The 20,010-nt window shown below is 42.0% G+C and overlaps 1 protein-coding gene across 29 annotated transcripts in view; it reads right to left on the reverse strand.

Annotated features, from left to right (window-relative positions):
• The window catches only part of adgrl2a (adhesion G protein-coupled receptor L2a), a 531,217-nt gene that overhangs the window by 46,949 nt on the left and 464,258 nt on the right, over positions 1-20,010 (reverse strand). For 22 of the 29 annotated variants that reach the window (XR_011668247.1, XR_011668246.1, XM_071344515.1 and 19 more), the window contains exons 4-6: positions 19,151-19,260; positions 13,198-13,212; positions 11,276-12,076 (exon numbers count right to left, since the gene is read on the reverse strand). Coding sequence is in view for 27 of the 29 variants with exons in the window: in XM_071344515.1 (XP_071200616.1) it covers positions 11,276-12,076; positions 13,198-13,212; positions 19,151-19,260 (926 nt within the window). In the remaining 2 variants the exon portion in view is untranslated. The remainder of the gene's footprint in view (positions 1-11,275; positions 12,077-13,197; positions 13,213-19,150; positions 19,261-20,010) is intronic. The other 7 variants (XM_071344492.1, XM_071344506.1, XM_071344498.1 and 4 more) reach the window with 2 other exon arrangements.

Raw genomic sequence — 20,010 nt, forward strand, 5'->3', positions numbered from 1 at the left:
GGTTTTCTTTTGTCGTCCGTGATTGACTGTAGACCCTGTCACATACGTCTTGTGTCTGAGCCGTTGAATTGTGACTCTACGTTGTCTCTATACTGACGCTTAGCTTGTTTGATTGCCTTGCGGAGGGAATAGCTACACTGTTTGTATTCGGTCATGTTTCTGGGCGCCTTGCCCTGATTAAAAGCAGTGGTTTGCGCTTTCAGTTTTGCGCGAATGCTGCCATCAATCCACGGTTTCTGGTTGGGGAAGGTTTTAATTATCGCCGTGGGTACAACATCACCGATGCACTTACTAATAAACTCGCTCACCGAATCAGCGTATACATCGATGTTGTTCAACGCTATCCGGAACATATCCCTGTCCACGTGATCGAAGTAATCTTGAAGCGTGGAATCAGATTGGTTGGACCAGCGTTGAACAGACCTGAGCACGGGCATTTCCTGTTTTAGTTTCTGTCTGTAGGCTGGGAGCAACAAAATGGAGTTGTTGTCAGATTTGCCGAAAGGAAGGCGAGGGAGGGCTTTGTATGCGTCGCGGAAGTTCCTCGCGGAGGAACAATGATCCAGAATTTTTCCAGCCCGAGTCGCGCATTCGATATGCTGATAAAATTTAGGGAGCCTTGTTTTCAGATTAGCCTTGTTAAAATCCCCAGCTACAATAAATGCAGCCTCAGGACATGTGGTTTCCAGTTTACATAGAGTCCAATGAAGTTCTTTCAGGGCCATCGAGGTGTCTGCTTGGGGGGGGGGGGGGGGGGTGTACACGACTGTGATTATAATCGAAGAGAATTCTTTTGGTAGATAATGCGGTCAGCATTTGATTGTAAGAATTCTAGGTCAGGTGAACAAAAGGACTTGAGTTCCTGTATGTTGTTATGATCACACCACGACTCGTTAATCATAAGGCATACATCCCCGCCCTTCTTCTTACCAGAGAGATGCTTGTTTCTGTCGGCGTGATGCGTGAAGAAACCAGGTGGCTGTACCGACTCTGATAACGTATCCCGAGCGAGCCATGTTTCTGTGAAACAGAGAATGTTACAATCTCTGATGTCTCTCTGGAAGGCAACCCTTGCTCGGATTTCGTCTACCTTGTTGTCAAGAGACTGGACATTGGCTAGTAGTATACTCAGGAGTGGTGGGCGATGTGCCCATCTACGGAGCCTGACAAAAAGACCGCTCCGTCTGCCCCTTCCGCGGCGCCGTTGTTTTGGGTCACCTGCTGGGATCCGATCCATTGTCCTGGGTGGTGGACCAAACAGAGGATCTGCTTCGGGAATGTCGTATTGCTGGTCATAATGTTGACGTTAAGTTGACGTTGCTCTTACATCCAATAGTTTCTCCCGGCTGTATGTAATAAGACTTCCTGGGGTAAAAGTGTAAGAAATAATAAATAAATAAACTAAATAATGCATAGTTTCCTAAGAACGCGAAGCGAGGCGGCCATCTCTGTCGGCGCCGTAGAAATGGCAGTAGAATGGCCTTATCGAGGAGCTCATTGACTTCCAACGTGCACCGTCATAGGATGCCACCGTTCCAACAAGTCAGTTCGTAAAATTTCTGTCCTGCTAGATCTTCCCTGGTCAACTATAAGTGCTGTTATTGTGAAGTGGAAGCATCTAGGAGCAACAACGGCTCAGCCGCGAACAGTTATTGTGCTTCCAGAGGCAGTTTGGAACTCGGTAGTGAGTGTTGCAACCAAGGCCACACAAACTCACAGGACAGGACTGCTGAGGGTTGAAGCGCGTAGCGTGTAAAAATTGTCTGTCCTTAGTTGCAACACTCACTACCGAGTTCCAAACTGCCTCTGGAAGCACAAGAACTGTTCGTTGGGAGCTTCATGAAATGGATTTCCATGACCGAGCAGCCGCACACAAGCCTAAGATCATCATGCGCAATGCAAAGTGGTGTAAAGCCATCCGCCATTGGACTCTGGATCAGTTGAAACGTGCTCTCTGGAGTGATGAATCACGCTTCACCATCTGGCAGTCCGGACGAATCTGGGTTTGGCGGATGCCAGGAGAATGCTACCTGCCCCTTAGTTCCAGTGAAGGAACATCTTAACGCTACAGCATACAATGACATTCTAGACTATTCTGTGCTTCCAACTTTGTGGCAACAGTTTGGGGAAGGCCCTTTCCTGTTTCAGCATAATGCCCCCGTGCACAAAGCAAGGTCCATACAGAAATGGTTTGTCGAGATCGGTGTGGAAGAACTTGACTGGCATGCACAGAGCCCTGACCTCAACCCCATCGAACACCCTTGGGATTAATTGGAATGCCGACTGCGAGCCAGGCCTAATCGCCCAACATCAGTGCCTGACCTCACTAATGCTCTTGTGGCTGAATGGAAGCAAGTCCCTGCAGCAATGTTCCAACATCTAGTAGAAAGCCTTCCCAGAAGAGTGGAGGCTGTTATAACAGCAAAGGGGGACCAACTCCATATTAATGCCCATGATTTTGGAATGACGTGTTTGACGAGCAGGTGTCCACATACCCTACATGACCAAAAGTATCTCCTTGTTTGATGTAGGCTCCTGTTTTGCTGATTCTCACTGGTTTTTGCTCTGTAGAACAGGGGATTGTTTTACGAGCACCGCAAAGAAAAAGGGAAATTAATTCACTTAGGCAATAACAAATGTTTCAGAAGGCTGTGCTGTTACTTTGCCTTGTTAATTCAACAGAATTGCTGTCAATATGCAAGTCCTAAAAAACATGTATACACGGATGACACTTGTTATGGAAAAGGCCCTTGATGATCCTATTTGTGAGTTTTGCATTCAGGTTTCTAAAGGGAGATTATGAAATGGATGACCATTTGAATTAGACTGCACATACCTAAAGATGCTCCAGAACTTTAGCAACTACAAGTTATTTTTGAAACCTCCCGCTTTGGGCTGGTGGTGTCAATGTGTAATTCATACATGCATAATCTATGAGCAGAATTTCCTCAATTGAATGTAACTGTTTTTCTGGAAACTGCCATTTTCTCAAAATTTGCCCCCACTTGAGCCAGTCCCCTAGCAATTAGAGTTCAACCCCCTCACCATATGAGCAAAAGGCACATGATGCACCCACAGCAGAACGAGAGAGAGACAGCAATGACGTGGTGCACAAATCTCCACGTATGCAAAACATAGTACGCAATTTTCTTTTGGCTTGTGAGCACTACTTTTTGAACTCCTGGCTAAAAACTATACAAAAGTACCGGAGAATCTCTTTAATAAAGTTGGATACAAATAGGCCTACACAATGTTTGTGCTTCTCTAACCCTTATTCAAATGTTGTGCTATTCAAGTTGATGCAGTTTGTTGGTCTGTAATTCTAACATCTATATAATCTCATTACCTTGATGCCGAAGATTCCTTTAATCAAATGAAAACGGGGAATAATTAACGCTACAGGTATTCAAACGGACACTACTACCATGCTGTTGCTGGTTTGCAGTATACTGTGATGGCTATCTTTGGATAGGCAGCCGTTCGTCCCAAATGTTTATAGTGCACTTCTTTCGACCTGGGCCCAAATGGCTCTGGTCAAAAATAGTGCACTATATAGGGAATAGGGTGCCATTTGGAATACATCCATACTCTTAGGGGTTCTATTTATTGTTTGTTCTGCTGTGGCAGCAGATTCCTCCTGTCATACATCTGTAACATATGCAGATGAAATACGTGTTTTGTACACCTGTGAATCCCTCCTGTACAATTTCCTTTTGATTACAACTCAAGCAAATCTCTCTCAGATTGGAGAAACCAGAGAGGATCCCCCAATTAATGTCTGTCTAGCACTCAAGCCCAAGAGGGACCTTCAATTAACTGTCATGGAGTTACGAGTGTAAGGTAGAGATATCCTCCAAAGTGCTGAGAATTGTCAAACATGGACACATTCATAACCTCTTTATGTGATCGCCGCCCACGTCTTTTTGCCTGGAAACATATTTTTATCGCTCGGTTATTACTACTGCGGGTATAGGGCATGGGTTTCATCTGAGATGATATGACAATAATCCAGGAGAGGAAGGAGAGGAGAGAAAGAGAGAGAGGAGGGGGGGGAAGTGCTGTCTAGTGTTGTCAGAGCTGCATCGAGCATAGATTGGACTTTTCCAGGCCTCACCAGTCTTGGCGGAGTTGAAAAATGAAAACTGACAGCGAGTGTGTCTTTTATATTATGCTTAATGGCCGCACTTACGATGTGAACCGCATGGTTGTTCACATGAGTAATGCTTCATACACGTTATCAGGGGCTGTTTATCTGGAGAGAGAAAAGGGAGGAAAACCGATAGGGAAGGTTTGTGAGACCAATGTTTCAGATAATTCGCACATAAGAGGTAAAATAGTATTTCATTTAATTCGTACCAACTATTGCTTGTCACTGAAGAGAAACCAACAACATTGTGTAAAATAAACCTGCTGAAAAGATCCTCCCTCTGCCTTTCTGGTGCAAAACTAAAGGGGTCCTTTAAACACAGGCTTTTATCAGTTGTGAAATATGGGTCCCAGGTGGTAATCAGCTCCTAATAGAAGAGTAAAAGCAAACAGAAGAAGTCAACAGAGGCACAAACAATTAAAACCCTGTTTCTCAGATCAAAAAGGAGCCAAGTTCAGCCTTTGTGAAAGGGCCAAGAAAATTATACCAGGAAAATAAACTAATAAGCCATCTACTTCAAGAGTAATTTGAAAAAAATTATTAACCCCTTATCGGCTACAGTGAACTGCACAGGGTTCCGTTTACCTGAGCTGTAAAGATGGAAGTGATAACCTCATATCCAATCCTTGCAACCAAGTGTCAGATTTGTGCTAAAGTGCACACTTTAACATCGTCCTATGTATTCATTAATTTCCCTGGCCTTTCAAGTGAAAGATTCATCTGGAAATTAGACTTGCTGATTGTTGTGATAAAATGTCTGCAGTAAATTCCAATATCCTCCTATCATAACAATAACACACCTGAAAAAAATGAAATACCATTGTTTGCTTCAGAGATATCAGCAATATAAGCAATTCCTCAAGATTTATTTTCTAAGAGTAATCTACTTGTGTTTATAGGTCCATGTCTGTGTCTAAGCGAACAAAACCTAATAGCTGTTAGAGGTTGTCTCGAATGGAACACATACATTTAAGTACAGAGAGCAGACACACACACAGCAGCTGCCAGACTAGAGACTGCTTTTTTTCCGCTCAGCTTTCTCTACTGTACGTGCCTCACATTTCAAGCATGAACTCAGTGCAAAGAACTAGCCTACATTTGGTGCCATACACACGGGGTGTCTATTTCAGAACATCCCCAAACACACAGACAGACACAGACATACAGGCAGGCAAACAAACCACCCAGCAAAACATCCATCCACACACACACACGTGCACACGCGCACACACACACACACACACACACACACACATACACACAGCCCAATCCCAGAACAAATATTCTCAAAGGCACAATAACAGTTAGTGGACTGTATAGACATCTCAATAATAATAATAACTTCAATATGCATTGTTTAAACCGTTATCAAACATGAGACTGGGCTGATCCTTTCAGCCATACCTCAGAGAAACAGTAATCATCCTCTTACGTAAAACAACTCTCTGTGACATTGTGAAAGGTAACCCAAGGCTGCGGGTTGCCCACATATGCTGTCATCACACATCATTTTGCAGCAGTTTGTTTGGACTATATGACACAGTCGAGGTCTAGTTCAACATGATGTAACCCGAACTGTTAAAACGTCTTACCTTCAGTGTTGGAATACAAAATATGATACATGTGGATGCTTGGAAGTGCATAAATTGTTCCATGTCTTACGATGAGTGCAATAATAGCACAGTTTGGGAATGTGTGGAGGGAAAAACTTGAAATCGATCACATTTTAGAGAAATAGCTGACATCCAACCCCGTGTATCAAAAAATACACTTCTCAGAATTGAGACACTTTTCAGATTTGAAAAACCTATAAATCTTCAACCAGGGACATCCCTACTGTATATTAATAAATAGGATCCAATGGAAACGCATTGTGAAATCCCAGTACATCTGGGAATGAGCCTGTTAGAACAGCCCTTGTCGGCTGAATCACGACTGAATACAGAAATAATATAAAAAGATATGGACTCATTTGGAGGAAGAAGTGAGGAGAATCCTGAGAGGGAGAGGAAAAAGCCTCAGAGCGGGTGCCGCGCAGGGGCCGGGGATCCGTCATTGAATTAGCATGTTCCTCCTATCATCAGTGCAGATTGCGGAGGTAATTCATTCCTCCATTGCTAATGCAGAGGAGGGGAGGCAGTGTGGACGCTGCAGGCACTGGCAGGGACGTGAGTCTGGAGAGTAACGGGAGTATAGAAACACTGCCTCTGGGCAACAGATTGGCTTGCTGAAGTCTAATGCTGATCCTGGCCAGCAGACTAAGCCAGACACAGGCCCTGTTCAAATCATAATACATAATAATAGAATCCACCCTTCCATTCTTGTTTCCTTCAGGTAATCACAGATCTATAAGTGATTGGATAGGTGAAAGCAAGTTCGCCACCCACTTTTTCCCCCCAATCCAACCAATTCTGGTTATGTGATTACTTCAAGGAAGTGAGGTAGGAATGATGCATTTTCTACAGGGCCCATGGCAATGCTGCTCATCTACAGGGACATGGGGCTATTGACTATGGAGAACAATGGCTCTCGCTATCAGCAGCCGCAGTAAGACAGGCGACAGGATCGTCGACGTGTGTCCACACCAGAGAGAGAGAATGTGGGAGGAATAAAAATGGCAATTTTCCACATCAATACGCTCTCCCTTTCAAGTGATGTCCACTCGGACGCCGAGGACATGGGGTTGGTTTTGTCAAAACAAACAGTGTCATCTTTTGCACATTTTTCCTCAGCACCTTGATCTCTGATCCGGGATAACTCTGGAGCATGTAGAGAGGGGCCTTCGCTGTTAGCATGCAGAGCACCTTGGCTCACTGCGAGGCTGTGCCTTACACATTAAATCCCCTCTCTCTCTCATGGTGTTCTAGGTATGTGCACACGTGCAGCACCCATTTCCATCCATTCTGTGAGCAGACCTACATAGAATGGTAGAATGGCCCACATTTAAGAGGTAGAGGAAATTATAGAGTTGATTGGAAAGCAGTGAATTCACCTGAAATGTGGGGTGAACTTACTTGGCCATTTGCTTATGTGTTACAGTTAATGTATTAGCACGGTTTTCTTGTATTGTGCTGTGCACTCATAAAATAACGCAACAGCAGGCCAACGTTCGGCCACATAGAGATACTGGTGAGCTAATTGGTAAGTTGTGTCACTGGCGGCATGGCGCGCACCTTATAATTTACAATAAATTGGGTCATTTGGAGCCGTAAGAGCCGCACTTGCAATTTGAGGCTCGCCAGATGAAACCAATGAATGAATGAATACCAATGTATTGACATCTAAACAATTAAGAAGCAGTTGGTGAGTTGTGTGGGTCTTAATTGGCGCTCAGGGGGATTTTTTTTATGAAAGCAATCAGCAATTTCATTTTACAACTCAGGATAAATAAAGGGGTTCCCCAGCTAGGCCTGACCCGTGTCCCATTGAGCTTCTAGACCGAGGCCCAATGTTCATCGCTCAGTCAAAAAGCTGCTTTTTAGATGCTTACTCGGAGAATTTAGACAATCTATCTGTGCTTTGGATGCATAAACAGGCCTTATAATTGTGTGCCCGATGAGACTTCTAGGGTAATGTCTTATTTAAAGTAATCGTCTCACTAACAGGAGCTGATGGAGGAACGCCTCTTTTTATGAGCTGTTACATGAACGCCGTAGTGGTTTAAAAAGAGCTGTGACGCCATGTAATGTAACAGTGGATTAGAGTTCATATGTGAGACACATCTGGGTGTGATTGGTCATGAAAAGGTGGCTGACCCATTTAACTTTAGGGCTGTGATGGTCATGGAATTTTTACACTTTGTAGTTAATGTTAACACTAGATTAAATGTTTCTGACTCATATATTGAAAACGGCACATAGTTGTTTTTTAGGGGTAGTCGCTCTTTACAAGGTTATAGGGTAATTGTGCCAGCCCTAACTTACACTTCCAGTCACTGCGTGTTGGATTCGACCCCATCCACTCCCACCTGTCAGCGAGATCCCACAGGCTGATTCTCTTACATTGACATAAACAGCATTCGCTCTAGACAAGGCCCCGATCTACCAGGGTCAAAAAAAATAAATCCTTACAACTTCATGTGATTGAATTCTATGTGTTAACAAAATCTGTGATATAGTTATGTTGTAACTTGAATTTAGACACCAATAGTGAGTAATGACTTTCTAAACAGGTACATTTGACTTGATGTTGTAAGAATAGGGCTGTTAAACAATAAAAAAATGTAATAGAGTTAATTGCAGGATTTGCTTGCGATTACTCACAAAATCCCGAATTTGCTCAATTTCACCTGTAATTTACGAATCTTTATACAAAGAACATTACAGGAATATTGACTGTCTAAAGTATTGGTTAGCAAAATTAGGTAAATTGAGAAAGCACAACCTTCCCTAACCTCAATGTCAATTAGTTTTACATGGCAATGTAGAATTTAGTTGTATAGATTATGCATTTTGGATGTTTAATCATGATTGCGATTAATCATGATAAAAAAATTTTGGGCACACAATTTTTTAATTAAAACTCTGATAGCCCTAATAATTGCCTGAAATTACACAGTAACAATAGTTTTTTACTGAGTTACAGTTCATGTAAGGAAATCAGTCAATTACAATGAATTAAATAATCCCTAACCTATGGATTTCACACATTTCGCACAGCCATGGATTGGCCTGGGAGGGCATAGGTCCACCAACTGGGGAGCCAGGCCCAGCCAATCAAAACAAGATTTTCCCCACAAAAGGGCTTTATTACAGAAATAAATACTCCTCAGTTTCATCAGCTGTCTAGGTAACTGGTCTCAGATGATCCCGCAGATGAAGAAGACGGATGTGGAGGTCCTGGGCCTGGCGTGGTTACACTTGGTCTGCGGTTGTGAGGCTGATTGGACATACTGCCAAATTCTCTAAAAAGACGTTGGAGGTGGCTTATGGTAGAGAAATTAACATAAAATGATCTGGCAACAGCTCTGGGGGACATTCCTGCAGTCAGCATGCTAATTGCATGCTCCCTCAAAACATGAGACATCTGAAGGCATTGTGCTATGTGACAAAACTGCACATTTTAGAGTGGCTTTATTGTCCCCAGCACAAGGTGCACCTGTGTAATGATCATGTTGTTTAATCAGCTTCTTGATATGCCACACCTGTCAGGTGGATGGATTATCTTGGCAAAGGAGAAACGCTCACTAACAGGGATGGAAACAAATATGTGCACAACATTTGAGAGAAATACGCTTTTTGTGCATATGGAACATTTCTGGGATCTTTTATTTCAGATCATGAAACAAGGGACCAACACTTTACATGTTGGATTTATATTTTTTGTTCAGTGTAGTTAGTGTTTAGGCCTAAGGGTATAATGTAGGTGTCTTGCATCCTAGACGAGCCCCTAAATAGGCACTATGTTACAGCCCAGGTTCTCTGTGCTGTGGGAAGAGCTAAGGATTCTTGTTAGACACACGTTTGACTGAAACCCAGTCTTATTTTGTACAGTACCTTTAAAGTGCTTTAATTTCTATATTGGCATTCAATGTGCATTCAACAGATGAGTTAATCAACTGAGCATTGCAACTCTATTCCATGAATCTGCAAAAATGGTATTGAAACCATATGTGTTTCAGTTCAATGTCTGGCTTTTTATAGCCGTATAACTTGGAACTGTAACAAAAATATTTTAATACTTCTTAGATTTAACGAGGTGACAAGTGTTTTTGCTACTACCATTACCATAGCTGTATGTAAACAGAAATGTAATATACTAGCTGCCTTTCTGCTGATTGTCACCTATTTGTACTTGAGTATCTGTTAATGACAAACTATTTGCCAAATGGGAAATCGGAAAAGAAAATGACATTTTGCTTGTAATGCTGCAAATATTCAATCAAAATCCACAAATACCTCGTTATTGGCTAAGGAGAAACTTCAAACAAGTTGCTCATGGACAGCAATAAAGGAAAATGAGTGCATTTTCATCTTCCTCCCTTGATTACTTCACTTCAATCCAGTGCACCCACTGCATACTAATTTCCCCCTAAGGGTCTGTATCTAAACTTAGGAGAAGTTATTTTCTTACACTAAAGCCTGTCTGGCTCTTACTATAGTGGGCATGTTCCACTGGTTGAACCCAATTTAGCCTCCTCAGCCCTATCAATACAAAAGTGGGCTAGCAAATAGATGAATAAATATTGAGCTGTGGTAATCTGGAGGAAAGTTGCTTGACCTCCACGCTCATCGCCGACTGTATGGAGTATTACATGGATTTAGGACTCGGGGTGAGGAAGGGGATTAGGGTAATTACAGTTATTATATGCTCAATGTAAAGACTATCTGGGGCCTAAGCGGCCTCATGTCCATTTTTTGACAGTTAAATTAAAAACATATTCATCTGACATGACCCGAGTGATTGATCCCTTCCCCGTGTTCTCTGCCTCCTCTTCTTCCAGAAGACACATTGTACCTCATACTAGCCTGATAGTGTGAACTTTTTTTTGTCATTTAGCAGACGCTCTGATCCAGAGTGACTTACAGGACCAATTAGGGTTAAGTGCCTTGCTGAAGCGAACATCAACAGATGTTTCACCCCGTCAGCTCAGGGATTTGAACCAGCAACCTTTCGGTTACTGGCCCAATGTTATTAAACACTAGACTACTTGCTACCTGAACGGTGCCCGATGGGGATTAAGGGTTTCTGTACCAGTGGGAATAACACTTTGTACCTGTCCAGGAAGGTATGATTCCAGTGGTGGGGGTAAATTTCCTCTCTCTCTGGGAGAAGAGCTGGTGGCAGCAGCTACCCCCACAGGCCTTCCTTTGCACTGGGGACGTGGGGGAACGCCCGCACTGTAAACCCAACTAAATCCCCCGATACTGATCCCTTATGAGATGGTAAGTGGGTCTGTGATGTTGTTTACTGCTGAGCAAGACTACTTCACCCCGAGAAGCTTCATGCACTCCAAAGCTTCCGCAACATATCTAACACATATTAAATTCCAAATAAACAAATCTGCCATCCGTGACACTTGAATGGAATACCCAAGGAATATCAACACACTTAATGGCAGCTAAATTCGCAATGTCACAAAATGTAATTTACCAGTATTGTGCGCTGAAGAAATGAGATGCTGCTTACCATGAGCGGGATCGGGTGGTCCGAACTCCAGATTATATCTCAGGATGTAAAAATTATTCCACACGTATAGCTGGTTATCTCTGGGATTGTAATCCACAGCTGCGATATACTGGTACTGGTTGGGAAAGTGGATATCCACATACTCTCCACGGTTCTGTTTGGTATTGTAAACATAATCTATTAAGCTTTTGCTGACTTCACTCTCGTTATCTTCATATGTGGACCTCACTACGTAGAGTACTCCACAGATCATGAAGGCATTGGAGGCCGATCGCTTGTCATACGTCGTCTCCCAGGTGGCCTCGAAGCGCAGTGTGTAAGGGTTCAACTGGCTGATGACCATCATGCCATTGTTCTGCTCTGTGGCGTAGATCACCCACAGGCCGTTCTCATCCACGGCCAGGTCGATGTCCGTTTTCCCACCCCACTTGTAGGGTGACGTGTCATGATAGTTGGCGTTATTGATGATGGCCTCGCCGCTTTTGATTCGGGTCCGTATGTCAAACTTTACAATGTTGCGGGTCCTCTCCTTGTTGAAAAACACGGCCCCATCGTAGACCACAAATCCAGTGCCGTCCACCCGGTGTGGGAGCTTGTACGTGATGGTTTGCCGGGCGTTTTGGAAGTCGTCGAGGGAAGAGTACTCAATGAGTGTGTCTGTCCGGTAAGGAGTCCAAGGCATGAAGTAGATTTTGTCACCGGGTTGTAGAGGGTCTTTGCACCATGACCCGGCTTGCTGCTCCGCTTCAAAGAGAAAGGAAGGATCACCGACAGCTTTCAGAGTCCCAGGGCAAACAAAAACTAGTGATGGGGGAAAGAGTAAAATAAGAAACAGATTTAAGTCAACAAATCCATGTGAAACGTAGCAAAATAGCAAAAGACAATGTCAAGATATCTCTAATTTCTCCATTTTGTTTTACGGGTTGTCCAAAAAGAGAGTGGGGACAAACACACATTAAAGTGCCCAAAAGACAACTACAGCTATAACCAATGTTCACAAGCAGTGTGGGGAGTTTGGTTTTGTGCATAGAAAGAAAACAAGGAATAGGAAAGTTGTTAAGCAAATGTATTGTATATGAAGTAATAACATAACTTTCTGAAACAAAAGAAGCCTTGCCTCTTAGACATCTACTGTAGGGGAATAGAAAACAAACGAGGGGGAGAATAGAACAGAAAGAAAACCAAACAATAAAATCCTGTAAACAAAAAAAGCAGGCAACTAAAGTCATTTGGCAACAGACAGGAGGTTTCAAACGAGAGCAGGATTCAGCAGGTCTGAAAATGTGTATTCTGAGACATTTCTTTTTTTACCATACACCTGAGAGGTTTGTTGTTGTGACAAAAATGATGCAAATGTCCTAACCATTTAAAGTTACAGGTGAGCGTGTTCTTGAGGTGTTTTTTTGTTGTTGCTCTGAGTATGTGCATGAATCAAAGGAGAGAAGAGCAGCAAGTGGCAGGATAAGGGATGAGGGGGGAGAGGGAAGGGATAAGGGGGGAGTGGGAAGGCATAAGGGATAAGGGGGGGGGAAAGGTGCTAAGAGAGAACAGGACATTAGAACCAGTAGATTTCAAAGGACCAGAAAACACTGTTACCATGGCATGCTACGGAGAGGGGTTTGGAAGCCAGGCAATAGGAGATTGGGCTGAGTAGCAAAAGCACCCAGGGGGATGGGGGAATAAACCCCTATGGACTCCAGCTACTACACTCTGCACTTACAGCTGTACTGCTGCTCGTGTTTTATCATATTTTATTCTATAAATCAGTCTCACTCCCATCGTTGCAGTTTACGGACTACTGTTATACGGGGAATGTGTTTGTTGCTACTGCCTGCTATGGGGTTGGCACACCGTAGTGGGGATAGGAAGATTTACAACCGTATGCCACAAAACAAGGATCTTGGATTGTGTCAGTTATTTACCTTTTTGCTCCACTTCTATTTTAAGCATTGGAAGAGAGAATGAAAGGGGTGCAAGGGAAAAAAAGAGATTAATATGAATTAACTGTCATCTCTATGGTTACATATGCAGTAACATATAATGACACATGTGAAAAGATAGGCGGACCTATTTTGAGAAAGGAAAGAGAAACAGGAGATACAGTAAACACCACCAGACAGCGCAGACGACCCCCTATCTCGAGGGAAAGATTAAGGTTAGGACACCCAGAGAGGTCCAAATGGACAATTTATGGAGCTTTGGCCAAGTGTTAAGCTTGGTTTATAGAAGGTTGGTCAACCACACTTGGCCACAACAATGTTCATTTTATATTCAGACCAACTGTCTGTAGGCTGCTAGTGTGACTACCGGTGTCACTTTTGATAACATATACACTATTTTGACTTTTGATATATCTGGATGTAACCATTGAACATCAGACAATAAAATAATGTTAATGACATTGCTGTGAATTTTGATGAACAGCAATTGACCAACAAACTATAAGCCAAGTAACTCTGCTGCTAACAGAGTAAATTATTAATATCATATGTCTATCAAATATTTCCACAAAAAAAAAACTCCAAACTCAATTTACAGTTTAATAACACTATTGAAAGGGGAGCTGAGGCCTCCCGGGTGGCGCAGTGGTCTAGGGCACTGCATCGCAGTGGTGCCACCAGAGACTCTGGTGTGCCACCAGAGACTCTGGGTTCGCGCCCAGGCTCTGTCGCAGCCGGCCGCGACCGGGAGGTCTGTGGGGCGACGCACAATTGGCCGGTAGGGATATCCTTGTCTCATCGCGCACCAGCGACTCCTGTGGCGGGCTGGGCGCAGTGCACGCTAACCAAGGTCGCCAGGTGCACAGTGTTTCCTCCGACACATTGGTGCGGCTGGCTTCCGGGTTGGATGCGCGCTGTGTTAAGAAGCAGTGCGGCATGGTTGGGTTGTGTTTCCAAGGACGCATGGCTTTCGACCTTCGTCTCTTCCGAGCCCGTACGGGAGTTGTAGCGATGAGACAAGATATTAACTACTAACAATTGGATACCATGAAATTGGGGAGAAAAAGGGGGTAAAATTTAAAATAAAAGAAAATAAAAAATAAAGAAAGGGGAGCTGAGTCCCATAAAAGAGGAATCTGTACATTGTCCTTTTAAAAACAATCTGATCACCAGGGTCGTGTTCAGTGGCAGAAACTGGAGACTTTGTTTTTACTGAAACAGTGAGGGGCTACCTGGACTTGAGTAACACTGATGAGAAATATAAAGGTTAGTTTTCCGTAATTTTTTTTTTTTTCAGGTGCATGCCGTAAATGGACACGACCCAGGTTTTTAACACAAATACCAAACACAACACTTTCTTTGTGCTAGCAACAAACAATGCAGTACTAGTTAAAGAATTTGTGTCATGAAACCAGAGGTCTAAAATAAGTCCTATAATCGCAATTTAGAGTTAAACAGTTTGGTTCAAAAATAGAGCCTGCAGTTCAGTTTACTGTACAACATTGCAGTGATCCTACCCTTCATAGATGTTCCAAGGCCTATTTCATTAGTTACAGATTGATATAGAATCTATGATACACTAAGTTGGTGATTTAATATTTTTGCACCAAGGCTTCCGGCACCTTCTGAGTATGACAAAAACAAACCCTGGAGCATCTGCTGACATTTGTGGTTTATTTCCCCTCTCTCCATTGAGGAAGTAAATAATCAGTTAAAATAACTACTAAAAGTAGTGTGTTACAGTTAGAGAACAAAACAGTGGTGTAGCAATGCTTTGACATTCACCATGCATTAAGTTGCAAAGTAAACATTGCACTTAATTAGTTGTGTAAATTGAGGTTCACGATTAGTAGTGCAATTTGACTTTTGGATTGATGGTGGATTGACTCATTTGCTAGTTCATCGATCTGAAATTCGTATTGAATGAAACACAATAATGCTAACCAAAAGGTGCAAATAGCGTTAAGTGTCACATACGGTGATCTGTTTTCATATAAAGACAGCCTATTAGTACTCTAAAGCAAGAATATAATACAGATTCTATGAGCTGTTAATTTATCACAATGGGACATTGAGTAGAAAAACAATCAATATCAATAGCAAAGGTTTCATGAGGCTGTCAATTTAATCAGATAGAATACAAAGATGCTTTTATAGTACAATGCATGCTATTTTACTGTTCTAAAATATATCCCTCAAGTGTGTAGAAAAGTGTGAAAAGAGAAAGAAAGAAAAAGGAGAGAAAGAGGGAGAGGCATAAGCATGCCCTCCACTCTGCAAAAATGCAAGTGATTCAAGTGTGAGGAAGGCATGGTTAAGAATGAGCAGAGTTCTGGCTACCTACAAGATTAAACGGCAGAGACGCAAACAAATGAACAGACAGCAGACATTCTCAGACACAGCCAGCCAGATAAAAATTGAAGAAGACGGAAATCTGAAAAAGGAGAGGAGACAAGATGGAAGACCTGAGCAGACATTAGTGTAAAACTAAAAAGGTCATCAGAAACTGGTCAGTAGAGGAACATAATGAGAGTCAGGGAGCCAAGGAAGTCTCCTGCAGATTGCACAAGGGAAGAAGAGAAGTGAATAACATTTAAAAGAGCAGCATTTCAAAAAACAAGATAGCACCGTAAACCCTGCCATCATTATCACCAAAAATAGCAGTAAAGGGGTCCCTGTTAACTTATTTTAAGGTATACACCTATAAATAACATGAATGTTCAGTCTTTATTTAATCATTACTCTACTTTAACCTTGACTTAGAACAAACCTCTCTATTTGCTGGAGTCAGAAGCTCCTTTGATTTGCATGTAATGTACTTTCTGGAGTGACTAGACTGGTGTATTGGCTGCAATCCATGGCCTCAGAAGCCTACTGACCACTATGTAGACTCAATCAGTGGCTCCAGTCTCGTCCGGAGGGCAAGAAATTAAATTGGATTAAATTGGGGAATAATGCAATCTCTAAATAATATAATTGAGCAAAGCAAACTACACTACTAATGTCAGCAAATGTAAAGAGTAAAGTTCTCAAATGTAAATGTGATGGAAAATAAGCTGAAGCATTACGCCTATTTTCTTTGCCTGATTAAAATACTTATGTCTGTTTCTATATTGTACCGTTTTGGAGGATAGCTATGATAGCAGACGATGACATAAAACAAAATTAGGTCTGACTGCTTTGGAATCCTGTTAACATATGTTTGCATGCCTCTGCATTTTTATAAGGTGCCGTAGAAACAGTCGTGGCAGATTTTGTCTCGCTGATTCGATGCAGAATGCAAAGAATGATGTTAATGAAGACTTGTATGTCACTTTTTATATCATCCTGGCAATTAACACAGGCAATTCAGAGGGCTAATAGATGCCAGGTGAAGGCCCAACCCACATCCACAGACTAAACACAGAGATAACGGGGCCTAATGAGGATAGCTCTTGACATGAACCAAATAAGAACAAGAGGTAGATTTATGGAAATAGAGGTTATACAGACCCAGGTATTTTAACCATATATATGGCGGAAATATAGGTTTTTGTTGGTATGTGCTACTTTGAAAGATCCAAGACGTATCGAAGATGGACCAGTTCGATTTGAAGGCTTGTTAAAGAGAAGTAAATACATTACACAGCATATTACATCAAACCAGTGGCAAAGGTAAAATGTGTTAGATATATTCTGAAGTAAGATTGTCAGTTATGTTGCAGAGGCTCTAGAAGCCTTGCTTTAGTCTAGAATGATGATGCATATGTCTACTGGTCTTCACTCATCTCACTTGTGGATTGGCCTAATAGGGGTTTAATATGTTGACTTGAAAAATATATTTCCTAGGACCTCTCTAAGGGCCATATTTATTCATAGTTTGAACCAGGTCAACGTTTTTAATCAAAATATCTTCATGTTCACCATATGATTTGCTCCCTCTGGTAAAAGTGGTAATATCTCGGCACTTATAAGGAAGCTTACTAAATATTGCCCAGTGAAGGCAATTCTTGGCTCGAGACAAATCTGATACTTCAGAGTTTAAAGATGGTCTTACGGGTAGTCACTGGTCACTGGTTGGGTGCTTGTGTGAGGAAAGACAAGGGGTTGGTGGGGGAAACACAACCAAACACAGCACTGCCCCATGGAACACAGTCTACAACAGCACTGGGTGGTCTAGCTGGGTGGGGGAACACTAAAAAAAGGGCTGGACTGGGGGGGGGGGGGACACTAAGAACTTACCAGGGCAGTTGATATACGACACATTCTGTATCCTCGGTCCTATTTTGGGCGGACATGGACCTTTACGGAAATTAAGAAGCAAAAAGATGGCGCTACATGCATGGACTCTATGGATCAACCAAAGAGTATAGAGAGGCTTGCTTGGGATCTTTTACAAAAATCTACCTACAGCTGGGATTCAACAACCTCGTAGTTCCTTTGACATGTTCCGAGGGAAGTTTGTCTCCTTCCTTCCCAGAAGGGACAGGAACCCCTCCCAAAAATATTGAGGGTGTCTAGGTGGACCTTGGGGTTAATCCTATGATTAAGGTCTCAAGCAAAACAGCAAGAGACGGATCGATAGTTCCCTATAACTTTGAGACAAGCAGAGCAAGATCCTGAAAAACAATACTGGGAGAGGGATTTTCAGCTAAAAAGAATGAATTACGCTGTGCTTTCGTAGTTTAATCCTATTTTTCATTATTACATAGTTCATTGATAATCTCGGGTCTTAAAACATTGGAGAGGTCAAACTTGAACTTGTAATGAGGTTCGTATTCTAATGTTGTTCGCTTAGCTATTCATATGAACATTCTACGGAGTGGTTAGAGCAGGAATACTGGCTTTGGTTCGTGTAGACTATAATTATTCCAGATGCTCTCAGACGCTCTGAAATCATTTGAGTAAGTGGTCAAATCTACACGATGTACATGTTAGTAGGTTGAGCTCACAAACACATTAACAGCTAAAATAGATTTGTAAGCAGCTAGTAGAGCTGGATCATGCTCAAATCATTGAAAGGGAAAATCCACTCAAAAGCTATCTTTTAAGTATTTTTTTCATTAGTCCACTGTTGATACAGTCCCAAAAACGTTTCGCATGTCAACAGTCAAGTTTTTAAGATATTGGACTTTCAAGAAGCAAAGTATCACCGGCCACATCATCATGACTGCATCAACAGTGGAGGACTGAAAAAAATGACTCAAATATTGTTTTGAGTGGATTTTCCCTTTCTTTTGAATTCCCTGGCAATTCATTGCACTTGCATATCAACAACATTATCAGGACAACGGTTCAGACAAGGCGTATCTATAGACTGTAGATTATTTTGGAGCTAAGTCACAATGAATATTTTAGCATCCAAGTGACAAATCTTAATCCTATCATTTAATGTGATACAATCACCTTGTTGAATTATCTAATTGGAGGCATTCTGTTTTCCTTCATACGAAACATCTGTTTAACAGATCTCAACACCTGTTGTTCAGAAACTACATAGAACCATTGCAATGAGCAGTGGTGATTATTTTGCTGATATCAATCCTAGGGATGCATCCCAAAGTGCACCCTATTCCCTATATACTGTAGTGCACTACTTTTGACCAGTGCCCTATGGAGCCCTGGTCAAAAGTAGTGTACAAAAAAAGGAATAGGGTGTTGTATCTGAGGGATGACTAGATCACACCATTTATTGTATTACTTTAATATAGCCCTCCACTAACATCGTCATATATTTAAAACTTACCCCAGCACGGTCCATTGACAAATGGTGTAGAGATAAAACACTGTATATAGATCCTCCCTAGGAACCAATACTCATGCAAATAATTTGAATTTATCTTACACTAGAGTGTAAAGAGAGATACATTATCGAGAAAGTGAGAGAAATTATAGAAAGAGAGCCAGAGAAGAGGACAGAGAACTGTTAAATGCATGATGTAAAGTTCATACTTACTGTAGGGAACACACTCATACTGGACCTCCAGGTATTTGTAGGTCCCTGGACAGGGATCTGGGAAGACATCAGAACCTGTGATCACTATGCACTGGGTTCGATTGTTGCACCTGGAGGAAAATAAGAGAGAAGCCATTAATAAAAGGCAGCTTCCCTTAACAATCTGCACACTAGTAATACAGTACAGTTATTGTTGTTCTAATAATCAATAAGTGCAGACAAAGAAAATGGCATCCTATGCTCGGAGCAAATGGCATTGTTCCGTTCCTTGTCAATGCTTCAAACTTGACTTAAAAAGAGGCAAGAAAATAAAACGATGCATGCGGCAATTGCAAAAATCGCTGAAGTTGGAGACTGACATCTCCCTCACTAACTTTAAGCATTAGCTATCTGAGCAGCTTACCGATCGCTGCAGCTGTACATAGCCCATCTGTAAATAGCCCACCCACCCAACTACCTACCTCATCCCCATATTGTTTTTATTGACTTTTCTGCTCTTTTGCACACCTGCTCATCTACCAATTCAGTGTTCATTTGCTAAATTGTAATCACTTTGCTACTATGGCCTATTTATTGCCTTACCTCCTTACTCCATTTGCACACACTGTATATAGATTTTTCTATTGTGTTATTGACTGTACTTTTGTTTATCCTATGTGTAACTCTGTGTTGTTTTTTTGTCGCACTGCTTTGCTTTATCTTGGCCAGGTCGCAGTTGTAAATGAGAACTTGTTCTCAACTGGCCTACCTGGTTAAAGAAAGGTGAAATAAAAAAATAAATAAAAATACAACGGTAGCCCTTAAAAACATAAAAACATTGATAAAAAATGCAATGACCTCCATTCGAAACCACAGACACA

This window comes from Salvelinus alpinus, chromosome 16, assembly GCF_045679555.1.
Source record: "Salvelinus alpinus chromosome 16, SLU_Salpinus.1, whole genome shotgun sequence".
Taxonomy (NCBI): Eukaryota; Metazoa; Chordata; class Actinopteri; order Salmoniformes; family Salmonidae; genus Salvelinus; species Salvelinus alpinus.